Source organism: Salvelinus fontinalis, chromosome 5 (assembly GCF_029448725.1).
Source record: "Salvelinus fontinalis isolate EN_2023a chromosome 5, ASM2944872v1, whole genome shotgun sequence".
NCBI classification, from domain to species: Eukaryota; Metazoa; Chordata; class Actinopteri; order Salmoniformes; family Salmonidae; genus Salvelinus; species Salvelinus fontinalis.
The window spans coordinates 54,830,578-54,850,538 of record NC_074669.1 but is presented as its reverse complement, the minus strand read 5'-3'; the positions used below and the strand labels follow the sequence as shown (position 1 = coordinate 54,850,538).

The 19,961-nt window shown below is 41.1% G+C and overlaps 1 protein-coding gene across 1 annotated transcript; it reads left to right on the top strand.

The window, feature by feature from the left end:
* The first annotated feature begins 617 nt into the window (after positions 1-617).
* LOC129855860 (butyrophilin subfamily 2 member A2-like) lies at positions 618-16,448 on the top strand. Its single transcript, XM_055923932.1, has 11 exons — positions 618-852; positions 4,290-4,352; positions 4,488-4,841; positions 5,058-5,213; positions 8,821-8,949; positions 13,658-13,753; positions 14,033-14,062; positions 14,223-14,243; positions 14,364-14,417; positions 14,502-14,528; positions 15,556-16,448. Exons 1-11 carry the CDS (start codon positions 822-824, stop codon positions 16,089-16,091), a joined length of 1,497 nt encoding a protein of 498 aa, XP_055779907.1. The 5' UTR covers positions 618-821; the 3' UTR covers positions 16,092-16,448.
* The last annotated feature ends 3,513 nt before the right edge of the window (positions 16,449-19,961 follow it).

The following is a 19,961-nucleotide window of genomic DNA, read 5'->3' as shown; positions in this document are numbered from 1 at the left end:
TCTGCTTTCCAACAGACACTGGGAGACAAAGTCATCTTTCAGCAGGACAACAACCTAAAACACAAGGCCAAATATACTGTACACTGGAGTTGCTTACCAAGATGACATTGAATATTCCTGAGTGGCTCGTTACAGTTTCGACTTAAATCGGCTTGAAAATCTATGGCAATACTTAAAATGGCTGTCTATCAATGATCAATAACCAACTTGACAGAGCTTGAAGAATTTTTTTAATAATAATGTGCAAATATTGTACCATCCAGGCTCAATTCAATACAAAGCTCTTAGAGACTTCACCCAGAAAGACTCAAAGCTGTAATCGCTGCTGACGGTCATTCTAACAGGTATTGACTCAGACTCAGGGCTATAAATACTTATGTAAATGAGATATTTCTGTATTTAATTTTCAATACATTTGCAAACGTTTCCAAGAATATGTTTTCCTTTAGTCATTATGGACTATTGTGTGTAAATGGTGAGGTGAAAATAAGCAATTTAATCAATTTTGAATTCTGGGTGTCACACAACAAGATGTGGAATAAATCAAGGTGGATGATTACGAATACTTTCTGAAGGCACTGTGTTGCGCAACGGTTAGTAAATGAATACGCCTTAGGGGTGTTTGATGGAAAAGAGAAAGTGAAAGTACTGACCGTGAGAAAAATAGGAGTTTACAGAAGAGGGAGAATTAAGTGATTCTCAGTATTTTGTTATGATTTGTAGAATGCAAACGTGATATTTAACATTTAGTATACAAACATTGATATGTCAGTCGGTTATAGGGTGATCAGAAGATTCCAAAGGTAAATGTTGATCGTGCAATGGAAACTAATCGAAGGATCACGCGCTCAGGTACAAATGCATTTTATTATTTGATTACCACCTCTCCATTACAAATACCTTTCTTCTCTCCACTCTTCTCCTTACTTTAATATTTTAACAGTGATCATTTCTGAGTAGTCCCCTGTCAGTTTTGACCAATGACTTAGTTCAAAGAGATGTTTGAATTATTGTTGTTTACAATCTAGTCATAACCACTGTTCCCTCAAATCTTCTTCAGCACTGAGCACCTTTCAGGTCTGCTGAGCGCAAACTTGAACATTGTGAAAATTCTTTGCAACTTCTGGCTCGAAATTACTGTGAACACTAAGGCTGTACCCGCTTTAAGTACAGTTTTAACATTGGCCAATTATTATTATTCCCATACCTGTCACGTCTGCTCCCGCTCTTCCCTTCTGCTGGCGCTTGAGAGGGCGCACAACAGCCCTCCCTCGTCACTTGCATCAGCGATATTGGACTCACCTGGACTCATTCATTACCTGTTTATTTCCTCCCCTATATTTGTCAGTTCCCTACCTCTGTTCCCTGCTGCTGCATTGTATTGTTCTTGTCTTTTGAATTTGTTTCTGACGCTGTTCCTGTCTCGTCTCTGTCCGTTAAAATTAAATGTTTTACTCCCCGTACCTGCTTCGTCAGCCTTATTCTGAAATTGATTAAATATAGTATTTTTCTCATCAATCTACACACGATATCCCATAATGAGAAGCTAATAACAGGTAAAAACGTAAATATCACATTTACATCAGTATTCAGTATTCAGACCCTTCCCTCAATACTTTGTTGAAGCACCTTTGGCAGCGATTACAGCCTTGAGTCTTCTTGGGTATGACGCTACAAGCTTGGCACACCTGTATTTGGGGAGTTTCTCCCGTTCTTCTCTGCAGATCATCTCTAGCTCTGTCAGGTTGGATGGGGAGCGTCACTGCACAGATAATTTCAGGTCTCTCCAGAGATATTCGATCAGGTTCAAGTCCGGGCTCTGGCTGGGCCACTCAAGGACCTTCAGAGACTTGTCCCGAAGCCACTCCTGCGTTGTCTTGGCTGTGTGCTTAGGGTCGTTGTCCTGTTGGAAGGTGAAGGAAGGTCAAGGATCTCTCTGTACTTTGCTCCATTCATTTTTCCTTGAACCAGGTTAGTCTCCCTGTCCCTGCCTCTGAAAAACATTCCCACAGCATGATGCTGCCACTGCCATGCTTTATCGTAGGGATGGTGCCAGGTTTCCTCCAGACGTGACGCTTGGCATTCAGGCCAGATCATCTTGGATCTCATGGTTTGAGTGTCCTTTTGTGCCGTTTGTGTCGTGGACAATCGGTTCAAATATAACTCTTAAAAGAACTTGTGAAATCAAACATGATTTTTAATACAATTGTATTGCAATCTGGCATGTCCCGCGAAACACACACCTTTCAGAAGTCCAGTCCTTTATATTTATACCCACATAGTATTGTCCATCCCTTATGAAGTCATTCACCACCATCTGCTTTCAATTAGTTTATAATGGTGGCCGGACCCTCTATCCCAGTGTGTCAACAGATTATGTATCTAATGGGTCTAAGTGCCCTAAGCACATATTTCTCTGACAGGTGTATCTCTTAAAGGAATCAGCAGACTATGTGTCTAATGGGTCTAAGTGCCCTAAGCACATATTTCTCTGACAGGTGTATCTCTTAAAGGAATCAGCAGACTATGTGTCTAGTGTCCAATTGCTTTAGGCGCCTATCTGTCTGACATGTATGTTATTTTACTGTTCAGCTATCTTATACTTTTATATGTTATCCATGTGTCTAATTGTACTCCTACATTTGGCAAACTCCAAGCGGGCTGTCATGTGACTTTTACTGAGGCGTGGCTTCCGTCTGGCCACTCTACCATAAAGACCTGATTGGTGGAGTGTTGCAGAGATGGTTGTCCTTCTGGAAGGTTCTCCCATCCCCACAGAGGAACTCTGGAGCTCTGTCAGAGTGACCATCAGGTTCTTGGTGGCCTCCCTTACCAAAGCCCTTCCCCCCCGATTGCTCAGTTTGGCCGGGCAGCCAGCTCTAGGAAGAGTCTTGGTGGTTCAAACTTCTTCCATTTAACAATGACGGAGACAGCACTGTTTCTTGGGGACCTTCAATGTTGCAGAAATGGCTTGGTACCCTTCCCCAGATCTGTGCCTCTGCACAATCCAGTCTCAGAGCTCAACGGACAATTCCTTTGACCTCATTGCTTGGTTTTTGCTCTGACATGCACGTTCAACTGTGGGACCTTATATAGACAGGTGTGTGCTTTTCCAAATCATCTCCAATCAATTGAATTTACCACAGGTGGACTCAATCACGTTCTATAAACATCTCAAGGATGATCAATGGAAACAGGATGCACTCGAGCTCAACTTTGAGTCATATAACAACAAGTATGAATACTTATACTGATGTAAATAATTTCTGTTTTTGATTTGTAATAAATGCGCAAACATTTCTAAAAACCTCTTTTCACTTTGTCATTATGGGGTATTGTGTGTGGTATGATGAGGATTTAAAAAGAGCAAGGCTATAACGTAACAAAATGTGGTAAAAGTCAATAGGTCTGAATACTTTCCGAATGCACTGTATTTTAGCCTTCAATGAGTGGTTCCCCTTTCATGATGAGCACAAACTGTGGTAGAAAGCCAACTTGTAAATCAATAAACCTTTGGTGTGGTGAACGTGAAGAAAATGACACGCTCTAAAGGAGAGAGTGGACAGACTCCCTCTTTTTCTCGCTGGTCTATTAACACTCTTGTCTACAAGGTATAAGAATAATTATTTGAATGATTATTTAAATATACTATGATATTCCGATTCAGCCATTAATCTACCAGATTACCAGAAGATCCCGTCCATTTTTAACCGCATAATAACAGGAAATGAAGGTGGAGGGACCATGCAATCAGGTACACAAGCATTTAATAATGCTGTGTGATTACCACCCTTCCTGTTATTGTTGAATAAGGGTGTTCTTATTTGTCTCCCTCCACTTACAGAAAATCACATGATTTCACATGAAATTTCACATGTAAAATCATGTGAAAACTTGTTTTTGGATCACTTGTGTAGTTTCATGTTATCACATACTGCTTTACATGGTATCACATTAACTTCACATCAGTCAGCTTCTATTATAATGGTTTTCTACAGTGTATGTTCCGTTGTAAATGAGAACTTGTTCTCAACTGGCCTAACTGGTTTAATAAAGGAGAAGTAAAAAAAGATTGACCAACCTTTTTTTATGACTTGGCATGATAACGTAAACAAAATAGTACAGCTAGACTATACTGAAAGTAAAAAATTCAGCCTATCAATCATTATTCATTAGTCTCTGTAGCTGATCATTTGCTAGATCAGGGATGTGAACTTCATAGGACTGTTTGATTTATTAATCCATTTAGCTGGGTAATGTTACAGTGTTGTCCTCTTTCTTCAACACAGGGGTATTGCTCAGGGTGCTGATACTGTCTGCTTTCACCGTTACCATCACAGCTCAAAAACCTGGTGAGAATGTTTACTCTGTTAATTACATTAGTTTCCAGTTACCCACTAAAACAATCTCTTGGTTATTTAAGACCTAACAGGACTTGAATGAGTATTCTTCATCATACGTTCTTATTTCTTTCCCCCTATCCCCAGCCCCAGAGGTCTTCACCTTGACGGTTCCTAATGGTCCCATTTTGACCCGGTTGAACGCCTCTGTCACTCTACCTTGTGAACTCTCACCTATCTTCAATGCGGAGCCATTGGAGGTGCGCTGGTACCGGTCCGAGAACTCCAACAGACCTGCCTTGTTGTACAAAGATCACAAGATCCAGGAGGGCCCTGTGGACCCCCGGTACAAGGGCAGGGTGTCTCTAACTGGGGGGCTGGATAGAGGGAATGTGTCCCTGACACTGGAGAGGGTCACACTGGAAGACAGGGGAGAGTATGTGTGCCACGTCAGCAATGAAAGGTGGTATGAAAAGGCCCATGTGTATCTCTCAATGAATGGTAAGAGGCTTATGGCTGAAACGGTTTAAACCTGATTTTACATCTGCAATACTGCACCGAACTCTACATAAAATATAGAATACTCACAATAAGGTGGCACTTACTTTTACAACTTCAAAGTAATCCATAGGAAAATGTGATACAATCGTTTCTCACAATTGTTGTTTAGACTACATCATTGTAGTTTCCCTCCACACTCCCTTATCTCTCTATCAGTGACAGGCAGCGCACCAGTTCTCTCTGTGGCCAGTGGAGGAGGAGGTCAGGTGAACGTTACCTGTTCATCAGAGGGCTGGTCACCACAACCTAAACTCACCTGGAGAAACAAAGAGGAGGCAGAGATAAAACATGAACAAGTACTCTTCACCTCAGGTAATTACATAGACAGTAATAGATCATCACCTCAGTTAAAACACTGGCCAAAGATGTAGGCCTAACATCCGTTTCCTAAAACACCACGCAGGGAGAACGTTCTCTAAGTGTGTCATTGGAGTGTCGATAATGATAGGGTTGAAAGAAAGGCAACGCTGCTCCCAGATCAGTTTTCTCTATTCAAATTCTTACCTTAACATTAGAATGAACACAGACGACTGATATTGAGGAGGAATATTCTAATGCCTTAGTCTATAATACAGTGAGCTCCAAAGTATTGGGACAGTGACATTTTTATTTATTTTGGCTCTACTCCAGCACTTTGGAATTGAACACAATGATTATGAGGTTAAAGTGTAAACAGCCTCAGATTACTGCTGACAATATTTATCCATATCGGGTGAACCGTTTAGAAATTCCAGCACTTTTTGTACATAGTCTACCCCATTTTAGGGGACCAAATGTTTTGGGATAAATTCACTGAAAATATTCAGACCCCTTTCCGTTTTTCCACATTTTGTTACGTCACAGCCTTATTCTAAAATTGATGACATTTTTTGCCTAATCAGTCTACACACAATACCCCTTAATGGCAAAGCGAAAACAGGTTTTTAGATTTTTTAAAAAATTTATAAAAAAAAAACAAAAAAACAGATACCTTATTTACATAAGTATTCAGACCCTTTGGTATGAGACTCGAAATTGAGCTCCGGTGCATCCTGTTTACATTGATCGTCATTGAGTTGTTTCTACAACTTGATTGGAGTCCACCTGTGGTAAATTCAATTTATTGGACATGATTTGGAAAGGCACACACCTGTCTATATAAGGTCCCACAGTTGAAAGTGCTTCTCAGAGCAAAAACTATTCCATGAGGTCGAAGGTATTGTCCGTCGAGCTCCATGAAAGGATTGTGTCGAGGCACAGATCTGGGGAAGGGTACCAAAAAATGTCAACAGCATTGAAGGACCCCAAGAACAAAAGTTTGGAACCACCAAGACTCTTCCTAGAGCTAAGCAATCGGGGCAGAAGGGGCTTGGTCAGAAAGGTGACCAAGAACCCAATGGTCACTCTGAAAGAGCTCCAGAGTTCCTCTGTGGGGATGGGAGAACCTTCCAGAAGGACAACCATCTCTGTAGCACTCCACCAATCAGGCCTTTATGGTAGAGTGGCCAGATGGAAGCCACTCGTCAGTAAAAGGCACATGCCAGCCCGCTTGGAGTTTGCCAAATGGCACCTAAAGACTCTCAGACCATGATATACAAGATTCTCTGGTCTGATGAAACCAAGATTGAACTCTTTGGCCTGAATGCCAAGGATCACGTCTGGAGGAAACCTGGCAACATCCATACAGTGAAGCATGGTGGTGGCAGCATCATGCTGTGGGGATGTTTGTCAGGGGCAGGGAGACTAGTCAGGGTTGAGGGAAAGATGAACGGAGCATAGTACAGAGATATCCTTGAAGAAAACCTGCTCTAGATCGCTCAGGACCTCAAACTGTGGGCGAAGGTTCACATTCCAACAGGATAATGACCTTAAGCACACAGCCAAGACAATGAAGGAGTGGCTTCGGGACAAGTCTCTGAATGCCCTTGAGTGGCCCATCCAGAGCCCGGACTTGAACCTGATCGGACATCACTGGAGAGACCTGAAAATAGCTGTGCAGCGACGCTCTCCGTCGAACCTGACAAAGCTTGAGAGGATCTGCAGAGAAGAATGGGAGAAACTCCCCAAATACAGGTGTGCCAAGCTTGTAATGTCATACCCAAGTAGAATTGAGCCTGTAATAGCTGCAAAAGATGCTTCAACAAAGTGCTGAGTAAAGGGTCTGAATACTTAGCTAAATGTGATATTTCAGTTTTAATGTTTACCTTGTCTAATAACCTGTTTTTGCTTTTTCATAATGGGGTACTGTGTGCAGATTGAATAACGTTGTAACGTAACAAAATGTGGAAAAAGTCAAAGGGTCTGAATTCTTTCCGAATGCACTGTATTTCCTCAATTATAATATTTTATTATTAATTTTTCTGCTGCCTCTTGGGCCGCCCCCACGGGCCTGAGCCCCGGGGCTTCATCCCCGGTAAGCCCCAACATTTATCCGGCCCTGGTTTTCTGATCAACGCCCCTAGCTTTTTTAAAGGTGTCTGTGACCAACTGATGCATATCTGTATTCCCAGTCACGTGAAATGCATAGATTATGGCCTTATTTATTTAAACTGACTGATATCCTTATATGACCTGTTGCATGTTGCGTTTATATTTTTGTTCAGTACACAATAAAAGTCACAAGCTTGATGCAATCATTGCACGCTATTAATATGGGAGCAAATAATTCTTACTACTTAAAAAAAAATGTTTTACTACTTTTATATTTTATACTTTCATAAGCAAATTTGTCCCAATACTTTTGGTCCCCTAAAATGGGGTGGCATTATACAAAAAGTGCTGTAATTTCTAAACGCTTCACCCAACATGGATGCCAATACCCTCAAATTAAAGCTGACCGTCTGCTCTTTAACCTCATATTCATTGTATCATTTTGCCCTGTTAGTAAAGGGCCAAAACAACAACAAAAATGTCCAATACTTTTGGAGCTCACTGAATAATAATAATGTTGTTACACAAAATGAAATATATTTAGGTAAAAATTTAGTTTAGCCTGCAATACCAAAATATTACTAAATTGATTGAATATGCAATATGAATCTAGGACTATGTAGGCTATGCCTATTTAGTTTACAATGCAGAGATATCGGTTTTCATTTTTTTTTTAAGGATCCTTCACTTGTTTGTAACAATTGCAAAGAGATTGTAAGCTTAGTATTTGAAATCAGCTTTGTTCTGAAGTTATCAGCGGTTACAGAAATACAGGTGATTCGTGGGAGGGCAAAACATAATCTAAAAACAAATGTACCTGTTCTACGTGTGGTCTGAGTCAGTTGTTAACTTACGAGTGTTTTCAAGTGCAACTTAATTAAGTAACGATGGTTTTAGGAAACAGCTCAGAGATATAACGATGCTCCTACAAAGGTTTTAACAATGAACTTAGCCTCAACACTAGAACCGACATAGCGTCCCCTGCCATTTGATTTTGTAATAAAAATACATCTACCATTTTGAAAGCAATTTTATCCCCCTAAATAGTTATATTTTACATTGCTCGGTTGTCAGAATTTTAAAATCACAAACAGAAAAGTTTATAGAACCTGTTTACTTTTTCACACCGATTCCTAACTTAAGGAGCCAAGACCATTGTGCTTTTTTGGTCTTTTAGCTTACAGGGAGATGAGACATTTTGCCAACATCTAGTTAGGCATAAAAAACACTTCCGTTTTTTCCGATCACAAGTAACTGTCAATTTAAGGCTACATTTACGAACACAGCCAGGTTATCACGCCCCTAATAACACAGTATATGAATCTGATATGTAGGATAAAGAGGACACTCGACAGCACGTTCTCTAGCGAGAACTTAGAGGCTGATAACCTCTGTAATTCTAGTCTTAAGAAACCAGGCACTGTGCAATTTTAATGATTCAAAAAAAGGTATCTATGAGTGAATCTCTCATAATAAATGGTTGTGTATCACTCCCTTCTCTCTGTAACAGATTCTCAGGGCTTGTTGAGTGTCAGTAGTTGGCTGCTGTACCCTCCCTCAGACTCCGATTGGCTCTCCTGTACAATCTCTCTGTCTGAGGAAGAGAAGAGAGAGAGTAGAGTCCTTCCTCACAAACCTGGTAAGTCTGTCTTCTACACAAACAGCATATCAAATCAATGTATTCATCACACACAGTTTACAGCAGGTATAAAAGGTGCAGTGAAATGCTTATGTGCTAGCTCCCACAATGCAGTACATTAATCAATATTGAAATTACAATAAAAAGAGTAGAGTAAAATATCCACATACAGTGCCTGTAGGAAGACCACACCCCCTTGGACCTCTTCACATTTTACAAAGTGGGATTAGAATGTGTCACGTTCCTGACCTATTTATGTTAGTTTGTTATGTGTGTTAGTTGGTCAGGACGTGAGGTTGGGTGGGCATTCTATGTTTTCTGTTTCTGTGTTGGTTTTGGGTTGCCTGGTATGGCTCTTAATTAGAGGCAGGTGTTTGGCGTTCCTCTAATTAAGAGTCATATTTAGGTAGGCGTTGTTACAGTGTTCGTTGTGGGTGATTGTCTTCCGTGTCTGTGTATATGTTTGCACCATACGGGACTGTTTACGGTTTGTTCGGTTTATGTAGTCTGTTCCCTATTCGTGCGTTCTTCTTGTTTTATGTAAGTTCGTCGTCTAGGTCTGTCTACACCGTTTGTTGTTTTGTTAGTTTAGTTAAGTTCGTGTTTTCGTTAAATAAATATGTGTTCAAACTCCACTGCGCCTTGGTTCGATCAATACTCCTCCTTTTCGGGCGAAGAGGAGGAGGACCGCCGTTACAGAATGGATTTAATTGCCTTTTGTCAATGATCGACACAAAATACTTGAATATCAAAGTGGAAGAAAAATGCTATAATTTTTTTCAGCGATTAATGAAAAATGAAACACTAATATACAGTAACTTTATTAGATAAGTCTTCACCCCCCTGAGTCAATACATGTTAGAAACACCACAAATCACATTTTATTGGTCACATACACATGGTTAGCAGATGTTATTGCGGGTGTAGTGAAATTCTTGTGCTTCTAGTTCCAACAGTGCAGCAATATCTAACAAGTAATCTAACAATTCAACAACAACTACCTAATACTCACAAATGTAAGTAAAGGAATGGAATAAGAATATATACACTACCGTTCAAAAGTTGTCACTTAGAAATGTCCTTGTTTTTGAAAGAAAAGCCCACATTTTTGTCCATTAAAATGGCATCAAATTGATCAGAAATACAGTGTAGACATTGTTAATGTTGTAAATGACTGTTGTAGCTGGAAACGGCAGATTTTTTATGGAATATCTACAGAGGCCCATTATCAGCATCCATCACTCCTGTGTTCCAATGGCACGTTGTGTTAGCTAATCCAAGTGTAACGATGGCTCTGTGAGATGGGAAGCAAGTTCAGGGAGTGAGTGTTTTAATAAATATACATAACATAGTACAAAACAAGAAAACACGAACAACGCACAGACATGACACAGAACAGAAACAATAACGCCTTGTGAAGGAACCAAAGGGAGTGACATATAGGGAAGGTAATCAGGGAAGTGATGGAGTCCAGGTGAGTTACGCGCAGGTGCGCGTAACGATGGTGACAGGTGTGCACCATAACGAGCAGGCTGGTGACCTAGAGGCCGTAGAGGGAGCACACGTGACAGTACCCCCTCCCCGACGCGCAGCTACAGCAAAAATGATGATCCCGTGGATCAGGAGCGGACTGGTCACCTCTGCTGAGGCTCGGGAAACCTGTCAGTCCGGCTGAGATGCGGGAGCATGGCGACCTAGAGCCCCGGAGAGAGAGCATATGTGACGGTACCGCCTCCCCGTTCCGCTCTAGTCGCAGGATCCCGGGGATCTGGAGCAGACCGGTCACACCGGCTGATGCGCGGGAACCTGTCACCGGCTGGGGCGCAGGAACCTGACAGACCGACTGAGGCAGGAGCCTGGCGTTATGGCTGAGGCATGAGAGCCTGACGAGCAGGTGGAAGCAGGGGAGCCTGGCGTTCTGGCTGAGGCATGAGAGCCTGACGAACCGGCGGAGGCAGGGGAGCCTGGCAATCTGTCTGAGGCATGAGAGCCTGTAGCAGCTACCGGACCCAATGTCATTCCACCTGAAAAAAAGTAAAACACTCCCTGATACTTCCCTTAGCTGAGGCGTTATTTTGTAACGATGTGCGCTGAGAGTCGGGAAGCAAGTTCAGGGAGTGAGTGTTTTAATAAATACACGTAACATAATACAAACAAGAAACCACGAACAATGCACAGACATGAAACAGAAACAATAATCCCTGGGGAAGGAACCAAAGGGAGTGACATATATACGGAAGGTAATCAGGGAAGTGATGGAGTCCAGGTGAGTGATGACTCGTAGGTGCGCGTAACGATGGTGACAGGTGTGCACCATAACGAGCAGGCTGGTGACCTAGAAGCTAGAGAGGGAGCACACATGACACCAAGTTTATAATTTTAAAAGGCTAATTGATCATTAGAAAACCCTTTTGCAATTATGTTAGCACAGCTGAAAACTGCTGTTCTGATTAAAGAAGCAATAAAACTGTCCTTCTTCAGAGTAGTTGAGTATCTGGAGCATCAGCATGTGGGTTTGATTACAGGCTTAACATGGCCAGAAACAAAGTCTATTTTCTGAAACTCATCAGGCTATTCTTGTTCTGAGAAATGAAAGCTATTCCATGCATGAAATTGCCAAGAAACTGAAGATCTAGTACAATGCTGTGTACTACTCCCTTCACAGAACAGCGCAAACTGTCTCTAACCAGACTTGAAAGAGGAGTGGGAGGCCCCAGTTCACAACTGAGCAAGTGGACAAGTACATTTGAGTGTCTAGTTTGAGAAACAGACACCTCAAAAGTCCTCAACTAGCAGATTAATTAAATAGTTCCTGCAAAACACCAGTCTCAACGTGAACAGTGTGACTCCTAGATGCTGGCCTTATAGGCAGAGTTCCTCTGTCCAATGTCTGTTCTTTTGCCAATCTTTTATTTTTATTGGCCAGTCTGAGATAGGGCTTTTTCTGTGCAACTAGTGATCCATTTATTAAAGTGGCTAATGATTTCAAATCTGTATGTAGGCAGCAGCCTCACTGTGTTAATGATGGCTGTTTAACAGTCTGATGGCCTTGAGATAGAAGCAATTTTTCAGTCTCTCAATTCCAGCTTTGATGCACCTGTACTGACCTCACCTTCTGGTAGCGGGATGAACAGGCAGTGGCTCGGGTGGTTGTTGACCTTGATGATCTTTTTGGCCTTCCTGTGACATCTGGTGGGCAGGTATTTTGCGCCTTGTTGATGCGTTGTGCAGACTGCACCATCGTCTGGGGTGCCCTGCGGTTATGATCAGTGCAGTTGACGTACCAGGCTGTGATGCAGCCCGACAGGGTGCTCTCAATTGTGCATCTGTTAAAGTTTGTGGGTTTTAGATGACAAGCCAATTTTCTTCAGCCTCCTGAGGTTCAGCCTCTTCACCACACTGTCAATGTGGGTGGACAATTTCAGTTTGTCCGTGATATGTACGCCAAGGAACTTAAAACTTTCCACCTTCTCCACTTCTGTCCCATTGATGTGGATGGGGGGTACTCCCTCTGTTGTTTCATGAAGTCCACGATGCTCTTCTTTGTTTTGTCGACGTTGAGTGAGAGGTTGTTTTCCTGACACCACATTCTGAGTGCCCTCACCTCCTCCCTATAGGCCGTCTCGTCGTTGTTGGTAATCAAGCCTACTACTGTTGTGTCAACTGCAAACTTGAAGATTGAGTTGGAGGCGTGCATGGCCACGCAGTCATGGGTGAAAAGGGAGTACAGGAGGGGGCTGAGCACGCACCCTTGTGGGGCCCCAGTGTTGAGGATCAGTGAAGGGGAGATGTTGATTCTTACCTCACCACCTGGGGGCGGCCCGTCAGGAAGTCCAGCACCCAATTGCACAGGGTGGGGTTGAGACCCAGGGCTTCAAGCTTAATGATGAGCTTGGAGGGTACTATGGTGTTGAATGCTGAGCTGTAGTCAATGAACAGCATCCTCACATAGCTATTCCTCTTGTCCAGGTGGGATAGGGCCGTGTGCAGTGTGATGGAGATTGCATCGTCTGTGGACCTATTGGGGCGGTACGCAAATTGAAGTGGGTCTAGGGATTTAGGCGTGTAATGTATTCCTTTGCCGTGTTTTTTTGCAGTAGGACTTTAGTGCCTTGTTACATGCATATGCAGGTTTGGGAATAATTTTTTATATTCTGTATATGTGTATTCTTCTTTTCACTCTGTCATTTAGATTATTGTGGAGTCACTACAATGTTGTTGATGCATCCTCAGTTTTCTCCCATCACAGCCATTGAACTCTGTAGGTGTTTTAAAATCACCATGGTGACATCCCTGAGGAGTGTTCTTCCTGTTCTGCAGCTCAGTTCAGAAGGATGACTGCATATTTAATGTGTCTTGGTGGTTTAATACATCGTCCACAGCATAATTATTATCTTGACCATGCAGATATATTCAATGTCTGATTTGTTATTGTTGCCCATCTACCAATCACTGCCCTTCTTAACAAGGCTTTCTAAAAGCTCTCTGGCCTTTGTAGTTGAATCTGTTCTTGAAGTTCAACACTTGACCGAGGGACCTCAGAGATGTTGTATGTATGAAAAGTCATGACACCCCTATCATTTCACACAGAGTGTATAATTTATTATGTAATTGTTTAACTAATCTTAGGTGAACATGCTTAGGAAGCCTATCTGTGTTTTATGAGGATTTTACAAGAATTTGGTCCATGTTTAATATCTGTGTGCAGGAGCCTGGAAAGAAGCTTTCATGGTGACTTTGGTCGTGTCTCTGCTCCTTCTCTGTCCTCTGTCAACTGTGGTCTGCATTCTGCTCAAACATAGAGGTATAAAACACATTCTTGGTATTAACAGGAATATATGTCAATGATAATAACATTACTGTATAGAAATTTAACAAATATTTTTATTTGAAAACCTTTCAACAGTCATCCTTGTTATCTTTCAGGGTCTTGCATGTTGTTTTCATCACAGAAAAGCAAAAACCATAGAGATTGTAAATATGTGAAATCTCATCAGTGTGATGAAATTAGATGTGAAACATTGTAACATAAAACATGATTGATTTTATATTAACATGATTTTGATTGTGGCTTTGTTTTCAGATCAAAATAAGCTTGAACAGAGTAAATCAGGTAAGCTAACTGTTTCATACTGAACACATTTTTGTGGGAGATATTCTCATATGACATGTCTGGAACTCAAAATTCTATGTCGAATATCTCAAGTTTAGATTTGACTCTGTTCAACAATTTTATTCATATTTTTATACTGACTTGAATTTTCACTCAACAGAAACAAAAATACTGTTTAAAGGTAATTAATGAGTATTCATGATCATAAACTATGGCATACCTTTCACAATCATGCCTAATGTCTTAGTTTGGTTTGCAATATATTTACGTAACTATGTTCATTATGAATGTGCCCTGTTAGGGACAGAAAACAGTCAGGAGAAACAACCTGTCAAAGAAGGAAAGAATCTACAAGGTAAAAATGTTTAATATTATTTTCCTACACAATCTTCATTGTAACATCTGGTTTTACATTTACTTGGTATTTGTTTGTGTGCAGATTGGAACCAGGTGAAAGGATTCAAAGGTAGGAAAAACAATCTATGCCAAAATGGTTAAATGTTTTTGTTTACGTTTAGGGGAAGTTCAACTTAAACACTTACTCTGTGAAGTGCGCGTGTGCAATAACTCAATTCACCCTTGAGTGTAGTATTGATGGTACAGTTGGGTATTTGTTTATGTTTTTAAGCAAAGTATAAGGGAGTTGTACTCCAGTCTAGTAGGTGGCGGTAATGCAACATTTATTGAATGTCAACCGCCGTTAAACCTCATCAAAGAAGAAGAATGAGAGACAACTCATTTGTGTCATTTTTTTAAATTGAGAAATACCAAACATCTTAGTTAGATGTATTGCCTAAGATCTCTTCTGCAAAAAGTTGAAATTTAATGACAGATTTTGTGAGTTTTCTTAGATTAATTCTGACTATTTTGAGGAAGTGTATACAGGGTACGATGCCAAAATTGTTACATGTTTTTGTTTACGTTTAGGGAAGTTCAACTTAATGTTAGATGGTTCCTTAGTCTATGATCCAGGATAAACTGTGATCCATGGTAATACGGAAGAGATAGGGGCATAAAGTGGCCATATCACCATTAATAAGCATGCTGACACCTTAAGACATGGTACCCTACGACTTTCAGAGAGCTTTGTACACCAAAATGTCTGTCGGAACCGGTCCAGAATCACTCAATGTCCCCCCCAAAAACGAAAAATGTAGTTTATTTGAGTTGATTTGGCCATGCAATCATGTTGATTACTTCCCTTTAAAAGGGATAGTGATTTTGGCAATGAGGCCTTTAATCTACTCCCCCAGAGTCAGATATCATTTTAATGTCTCCTTCCAGTATGAAGGAAGTTAGAGGTAGTTTGGCGAGCTAATGCTAAGTAGCATTAGGGCAACGACTGAAGGTGTACAGGAACAGCTAGATAAATGACCTAATTGCCAAAATCCCAAACTGTCCCTTTAAGAGAATTATTATATTGGCCAAGATCACACTACTAACACATCTTAATATTGGATGTCAATGAATAAAACCACATTCTCTTCCCTCAGAGAACATTACTTTGGATGAAAAAACTGCTCACAGTGCTATTAGAGTGACTCGAGACGGAAAGACAGCTCAGTACATCAAAGAACAAGAAACTATGCAATCTTCCGTTCAAAGGCATCCTCATGTATTGGCTAATCAGAGTTTCGGATCAGAACAACACTACTGGGAAGTTAAGGTGAGGGATGAAACAGTGGATAAAGCAGTGGGTGACTGTGGGAAACTGTCATGGTATGTTGGTGTGGCCAGAGATAATGCTGAGAGAAGATCTGCAGTCCCTGTAACACCTGGTCATGGATTCTGGATTCTCTCTAATGAAGAAGGAAAGGGTTTCCATGTCAATACTGACCCTCCAAACTCAGTACATGTGAGAGAAGATCTCTCTATGGTAGGAGTGTTTCTAGACTGTGACAATCAATCTCTGTCTTTTTATAATGTTGATACAGAGTCACATATCTACACTTTTTGGAATGTGGTGACAACACACAAGTTTCTTCCTGTGTTCAGCCCTGGACAACACCCAATAACAATATTGAATTAAAACTAAGAGATGAGGGTTAAAACATGTCACATTAGACACATGTCCAACAATACTGCTCAATAGAACAGACATGTTGAAGACAGGAACAGGTGGTCAGAGAAATTATTGTATACCTGAGTGTTATTTAGTGATGTCCAGGTGTATATGGTTTGTCGTCTGAGGCACAAGGGTAAACAACTACAACTACAATTGTTCAATTTGTTGCTACTTGTAGTGAGATTATTGATGTACACTGTAATTCAACTGTAATAAAAGCTAGCAGTATCATATATTCTTTAATTCTGTTGAGAGGTTTTTAGATAACGATGTCCTCTTGTTAAAAATGTAATATGCTTAAATAAATTAATATCAAGAGTACATGACTGACTGCAAAATATTTTCCATTGACCATGGTGTCCTGTCAGCTGCCACAATACAGCTTTTGTTTCAGATTCCAATGCTACTCCCCCTTGTGGTATAGTTAGTGCACTGTACCGCGGTTTTGAATTTGTTGTATGTTATTGATGTACTTTTGATCAATTACATTAAATAGTTATGTTTTGTAAAACAATTTGAAAAACAACAGACTGGTATGATCTAAGATTTTGTTACTCAATACAATGACAAAATGGAAAAATCAAGACTCCTTTTAACCAACATGCAACATGTCTACGTGCTTCAGAATGGAGACCTGTCCCTAGCTAGTATGATCTAAGAAGTACAACTGTTACATTTTGTTGTAAAATATATATATACACTGCTCAAAAAAATAAAGGGAACACTTAAACAACACAATGTAACTCCAAGTCAATCACACTTCTGTGAAATCAAACTGTCCAATTAGGAAGCAACACTGATTGACAATAAATTTCGCATGCTGTTGTGCAAATGGAATAGACAAAAGGTGGAAATTATAGGCTATTAGCAAGACACCCCCAAAAAATGAGTGATTCTGCAGGTGGTGACCACAGACAACTTCTCAGTTCCTATGCTTCCTGGCTGATGTTTTGGTCACTTTTGAATGCTGGCGGTGCTCTCACTCTAGTGGTAGCATGAGACGGAGTCTACAACCCACACAAGTGGCTCAGGTAGTGCAGTTCATCCAGGATGGCACATCAATGCGAGCTGTGGCAAAAAGGTTTGCTGTGTCTGTCAGCGTAGTGTCCAGAGCATGGAGGCGCTACCAGGAGACAGGCCAGTACATCAGGAGACGTAGGAGGGCAACAACCCAGCAGCAGGACCGCTACCTCCGCTTTTGTGCCAGGAGGTGCACTGCCAGAGCCCTGCAAAATGACCTCCAGCAGGCCACAAATGTGCATGTGTCTGCTCAAACGGTCAGAAACAGACTCCATGAGGGTGGTATGAGGGCCCGACGTCCACAGGTGGGGGTTGTGCTTACAGCCCAGCACCGTGCAGGACGTTTGGCATTTGCCAGAGAACACCAAGATTGGCAAATTCGCCACTGGCGCCCTGTGCTCTTCACAGATGAAAGCAGGTTCACACTGAGCACATGAGCACGTGACAGACGTGACAGAGTCTGGAGACGCCGTGGAGAACGTTCTGCTGCCTGCAACATCCTCCAGCATGACCGGTTTGGCGGTGGGTCAGTCATGGTGTGGGGTGGCATTTCTTTGTGGAGCCGCACAGCCCTTCATGTGCTCGCCAGAGGTAGCCTGACTGCCATTAGGTACCGAGATGAGACCCCTTGTGAGACCATATGCTGACACATGCACATTTGTGGCCTGCTGGAGGTCATTTTGCAGGGCTCTGGCAGTGCACCTCCTTGCACAAAGGCGGAGGTAGCGGTCCTGCTGCTGGGTTGTTGCCCTCCTACGGCCTCCTCCACGTCTCCTGATGTACTGGCCTGTCTCCTGGTAGCGCCTCCATGCTCTGGACACTACGCTGACAGACACAGCAAACCTTTTTGCCACAGCTCGCATTGATGTGCCATCCTGGATGAACTGCACTACCTGAGCCACTTGTGTGGGTTGTAGACTCCGTCTCATGCTACCACTAGAGTGAGAGCACCGCCAGCATTCAAAAGTGACCAAAACATCAGCCAGGAAGCATAGGAACTGAGAAGTGGTCTGTGGTCACCACCTGCAGAATCACTCCTTTGTTGACAGGTGTCTTGCTAATTGCCAATAATTTCCACCTTTTGTCTATTCCATTTGCACAACAGCATGTGAAATTTATTGTCAATCAGTGTTGCTTCCTAAGTGGACAGTTTGATTTCATAGAAGTGTGATTGACTTGGAGTTACATTGTGTTGTTTAAGTGTTCCCTTTATTTTTTTGAGCAGTGTATTTTCATTTTTCCATCACTTCCATTGATTGTTAGCTAGCGGTGATTAAAGTTAGCAGACATTTTTAATAAATTTGTATAAAGAAAACTGAACCATGGATTACAGTTTCTCCTGGTCCATAGACCACTTTCAGGAAAAGGAACCATCTAACATTAAGTTGTAAAATAGTGAACTACTCCTTTAAGAAGAATGCACTAACAATAAATCGCTCTGGATTAAAGCATCTGATAAAAGACTAAAACGTCAATGTAGATGTACATGATTTGATATTCTATTGTTTGTCTGAGTTATGACAAAGTACTGGGTTTAAATCCATTATTTTTTAAACAAAAAATAATACTAATACAAAAAATGTACTTCTGATAGTATGATACATCATTTCAATGGAGGATACATACAATGCCTAGTGAAAGTATTCACATTCTGCTGCCATAATATTAAATCTAAAAAGGAATTAAATACACAACTTACTCCACATTTTAAAAGTGAAAGAACATGTTATAAACATTTATAAATTAATAAAAAAACTCAAACCAATAACATGTCTTGATTGTAAATGTCTTCATACGTACTTGGTGGAAGCACCTTTGATAGCCATCACAGCTCTGAATCATTTAGAATAAAATTATACTTCGCACTCTCGAACTAATAGGGCAACATATATCCATCTATAGCTCAGTAAATTTGGTAGGGAGTCATTGATTAACAGCAAAATGTAAACATTGATGTCTAAGCAAATTTAAGTCAGGACTGAGACTAGACCACTGAGGAACACTCAACACCTCTTGGAAAGTCACTATGGTCTGTATTTGGCATTAATATTCTGTAATTGTCCCGCTGAATAATACAACTTTCCCAGGGTCAGGTTTTCACTGTTTACATGGCCTTTGGAATGGATTTTGTAACAGGCTTCCTTTTCACTGTGTTATACAGGCCAGTCATGTGGAGTAAACGGTGGCAGCATCATGTTATGGCTATGCTTGTCACCGGCAGGGACTGGAGATTTTGTTATTCCTGACTTAATGCTGGACAATATGAGACAAAGTTTGAATATTGCTGTCATCAATAATTCCCAACCAAATTGACTGAGGTTGAGCATTACATTTGACATTTTAGTAGACGTTCTTATCCAGAGCGACTTACAGGAGAAATTAGGGTTAAGCACATTGCTGAAGTGCACATCAACAGATTTTTTAACCTAGTCAGCTTAGGATTCGAACCAGCAACCTTTCGGGTTCCTGGCCCAATGCCCAATTTTGACAAAAACAATGGATATACTGTATTTTGCCCTGAGAGTTGTGCAAGGTTAGTAATATCTTATTCAACATGATTCACAGCTGTAATGTCTGCCTAAAGTGCTTCCACCAAGTATTAACTCTGGGTGTCAATACATTTTCATTTTTCATTAATTAGGAACATTTTCTATAACTTTTCTTCACTTTGAAAATGTGGAGTAGGTTGTGTAGATGGGTAGGAAAACATCTAATTCAATTCCTTTTTACAGTGGATTTTAAGGCAGAATAATGTGAAGACCGCGCAAGGGGTGTGTAGACTTTCACTAGCAACTGTATATTTCAACAATGACT